The following is a 3,315-nucleotide window of genomic DNA, read 5'->3' as shown; positions in this document are numbered from 1 at the left end:
TTTGAGGAGAGCAAGATAGCGAACACGACGATAGTTGAGTATCACGAATGCAGACCGGGAACTTGATGCGAGGAGCGAGGAGTGAGATGAGACGGAAAAGTAGGTTGGGATGCGTCTAGGTGGAGAAATCCAATGCCGAGGAAGAGAGAGTGGGGGACTTGGTCGTGCAGTCGTGTTTTGAGATCGTGTGGTCGGTCGTCATTCCAATCGGGGAGGCGAAGTTGTTCGCCACTTTTACTATCGCCGAGCGACGCCAACCCTGCCGCGTTCGCGAGAGACCAGGCCACTGCGTCCGTTGCCGTAGCCAGGGGCGTTCCGGCCAGCACTGTACGGTGCTTCGTCGAGCTCGTTCATCCGCCTTCTGCCCCTCCTGACATCATCCACGGGCCCCGCCATTTCGTCCTCGACCGCGAAGCCGTCGAACGTCGTGTCGTTGATGTCCATCTTCTCGAACTTGGGGAGCGGCGGCGGCGAGCTGTTCCTGCGCCCCGCGAGGGGACGTGCCACACGGGCACCGGCGACGACCACTGGGCTGTGTGCGACCCAGTCGGCGACCTTCTCCATGCTGTCCAAACGAGCGCGCACTTGGGCGCTGTGGTGAGCGCGAGCGCGCGGCCGGGGTGACCGGGTCGGCGAGCGGCGAGAAGATGAACGCCCATCGAGATCACGCATTTTGCTGCGGCCTCGGGCGGCAGAGTCCGTGGCCTGGGGACTGGTCTTCGAGACGCGCGTAGCTTGAGGCACGGCGAAGGCAGCAGTAGTGTCCAGGACAGGGTTCGCGACGCGGGGGGTGGGGGGTGATGACGAGGAGTGGAGGGAGCGCGAAAGCATAGAGAGAGCGGACGTCTTGTGCGAGCGGGGAGTGGTGGAGGTGGAGACAAGAAGGGAGAAGTAGGCAGGAAGACTTGCCCGGTTACGCCTTCTCTTGCCCGTCAGTGTATCCTCCTTCTCCTCATGCTCGTCGCCATCAAGGGCGGCCATTTGTCCGAAATCCGCCGACTTGCGCGAGTGACGGCGGCTTGAGTGAATCGACGAGGAAACGGCGGACGCGGGGACGTCGGAGGCGTCATCTTCGTCAACGTAATCTTCCGGAGGGATGCCGGGGGAGACGCCGGAGCCGGGAGTCGATACCGAGGAAGTGCGGCGCTGAAGTGTGGGGACGGTAGACCGGTGGTTCGTTGTCGAGGGCCGGCGGACGTATGCAAGGGAGGAGTGGAGATGGCCTGACGAGGGCTTACCGTCCGCGAGGTAGTCGGGTGGACACCGTAGTACTCGTCGTCGGTAGTGGGGCCATAGAGAGCGGGGGACGGTTCCGAGTCGTCGTAGACGTCATCGTCCATTGCGGACCATGAGGTCGAGGACGCGGAGGACGAAGACTCGGACTGGCGGATGCGGCGTGTGCGGGACGCGTCGAAGGAGCGTCCGAGTGCTGAGGGAAGCAGTGCAGGGACCTCGGCAAGGTGCGGGGGGACATTTGCGTTTGAGCGGAGGAAGGGCGAGGGGTGTGCGCTGCTGGTGGTCGAGATGGAGGGGGAGATCACGTCTTGAGACTCGCATTCGTCGCTGCAGTATGCCCGGCTGTGGGAGACGGGGACGGTGAGCAGGGGGCGGGGGAGAGCGGGAGGAGGGACGTACTCGTCGGCGAGGACAGGCCGGCCGCAGAGGAGGCAGACTTCTTCGTACATGGGTGGGTGTAGACGAGCAGGACGGATGAGGACAGGCGGCTGGACGAGCGGGGTCGTTGGGGAGGACGGGGGTTATATAAGAAACATTGGACGAGTGTGAAACGGGCGCACATGACTCCGTCCCACGACATTTCCTGCCCTCCGTGACCCCTCCGTCACACCGATCGTGCCCCGCTTGGCGATCGCCCCGATCTCATAACACCTCCCGAATATGGCAGCATTCCGTCCCGTGTCACACACCAGTCATCGTCACGGTGTGGACGACGCTGAGCTCGCGATTTCACCGCAAACGTGGTCGCCGAGTGACGGAACGTGCTCTCATCCTACTCTCACAGTCGTGCTTGGACCTCTCGCGCCCGGTCGGGTCCTCGCACCGCGCAGCCTCTTCCGTGTGCACCCAACCTGTCCCTGGCTATACTACCCTCGTACGCCCCGCCCGATCGCGTGGACCAACCGTGCATTTCTATCGCCGCTGCGGCGTCGGCGCACCTTAATCTTCCTCCGGGGCTGAATGCAGCACGCCTTCTCCCCACGCGCCCGCGCCCCGGCACGCACATCACGACCGCCGACCGCGCACACTCTCCGTCACGGGCCCACCCACGCATTTGGGGAGCGTGATGGACAGATCTTCGCGCGACCGCCGTCTTCTCCTCGCCCTCGCCCCCTCGTCCGTACCGCCACATCACGCGCCCGCCAGGTCTCTTTGAATGGCCCGCGTCCCCAGCCTTCCCATGGCGCGCGGGAGTCGGCGTGCGGAGTGCATTGCGCACTGGGCGTAGGGACGCTTTCCGTGCCGACGCGTGAATCCCGCGGCTCGTCCGAGAATTACAGACGTTCTGTCCAGAATCCGGACGAGCACCATGGTTCGCGTCACTGGCGAGATTAGCATGGCACGGATGGTACGAGAGGCCTCTGGCCGGTCGCCGGTCGTGCCACCCCGCAAGTACCTCTCCAGTCTCGCCGCACACCCCCCTCGGGCCCTCGCTCGTTCGCGCACTCGCGGACGAGCAACGGCGCCTGCAACCTTAGCCCCGGGCCCACGCCGCCGTACCACACACAAAAGATCCCTCTCTGGCCGACGCGTGCAAACACACGCACGCCCGAGACCTCCCCGGTCAGCCGCGGTGGTTCGCGACGCGAGCGCGCCCGTCACGGCCTCGCCAGCCCCCGCACGGTTCGACGGTGCTTGGCGACGTGCCTCGGGGAGTTGCGTGCGGTCTGCCCATCACCCCACCCGCGGTCACAGGCGCCCGGACGCACGAGATCCACCGAAGAAGGTGCTCGAGAGTCGACGGTGCGCGCGGTCTCGAGTCTCGACCCGAGGCGCAGGCGGATCCCGCCGCCCGCGCGTCGCGTCGCGAGGCCCGGCGACGCGACGCGAGTCCGACGCGGTCCGCATATGGCAGGCGCGCGTCGACGCCGCGGGTCTCCCCGTGCACGTTCCTCCTCCGCGGACGACGCCGTGGGCGTGGGTTGGAACTTGGGCGTGCACGGGGCCCACCGTGTAGCGGGACTGGGGTCGGCGTGCAACGTTAAATGTTAACACTTTCAACCCTCGAAGCTTGAACGCTGCACTAGAACTCGGCCCCCACCCCCGCTCGAAACTGGCGCACACCCTAATTACGGACTG

At 65.4% G+C, this 3,315-nt stretch overlaps 1 protein-coding gene across 1 annotated transcript; it reads right to left on the bottom strand.

Moving 5' to 3' along the window:
* Positions 1-237: 237 nt before the first annotated feature.
* Positions 238-1,685, bottom strand: BXZ73DRAFT_90582 (uncharacterized protein; the record flags this gene model as incomplete). The annotated part of the gene is made up of 3 exons (XM_048025688.1): positions 238-1,146; positions 1,239-1,578; positions 1,636-1,685. The coding sequence occupies 3 exons, from the start codon at positions 1,683-1,685 to the stop codon at positions 238-240; spliced, it is 1,299 nt and encodes a 432-aa protein (XP_047876938.1).
* Between the last annotated feature and the right edge of the window lie 1,630 nt (positions 1,686-3,315).

Source organism: Epithele typhae (assembly GCF_022376455.1).
Source record: "Epithele typhae strain CBS 203.58 chromosome Unknown BXZ73scaffold_31, whole genome shotgun sequence".
NCBI classification, from domain to species: Eukaryota; Fungi; Basidiomycota; class Agaricomycetes; order Polyporales; family Epitheliaceae; genus Epithele; species Epithele typhae.
This window is presented reverse-complemented; position numbering and strand designations above follow the sequence as displayed.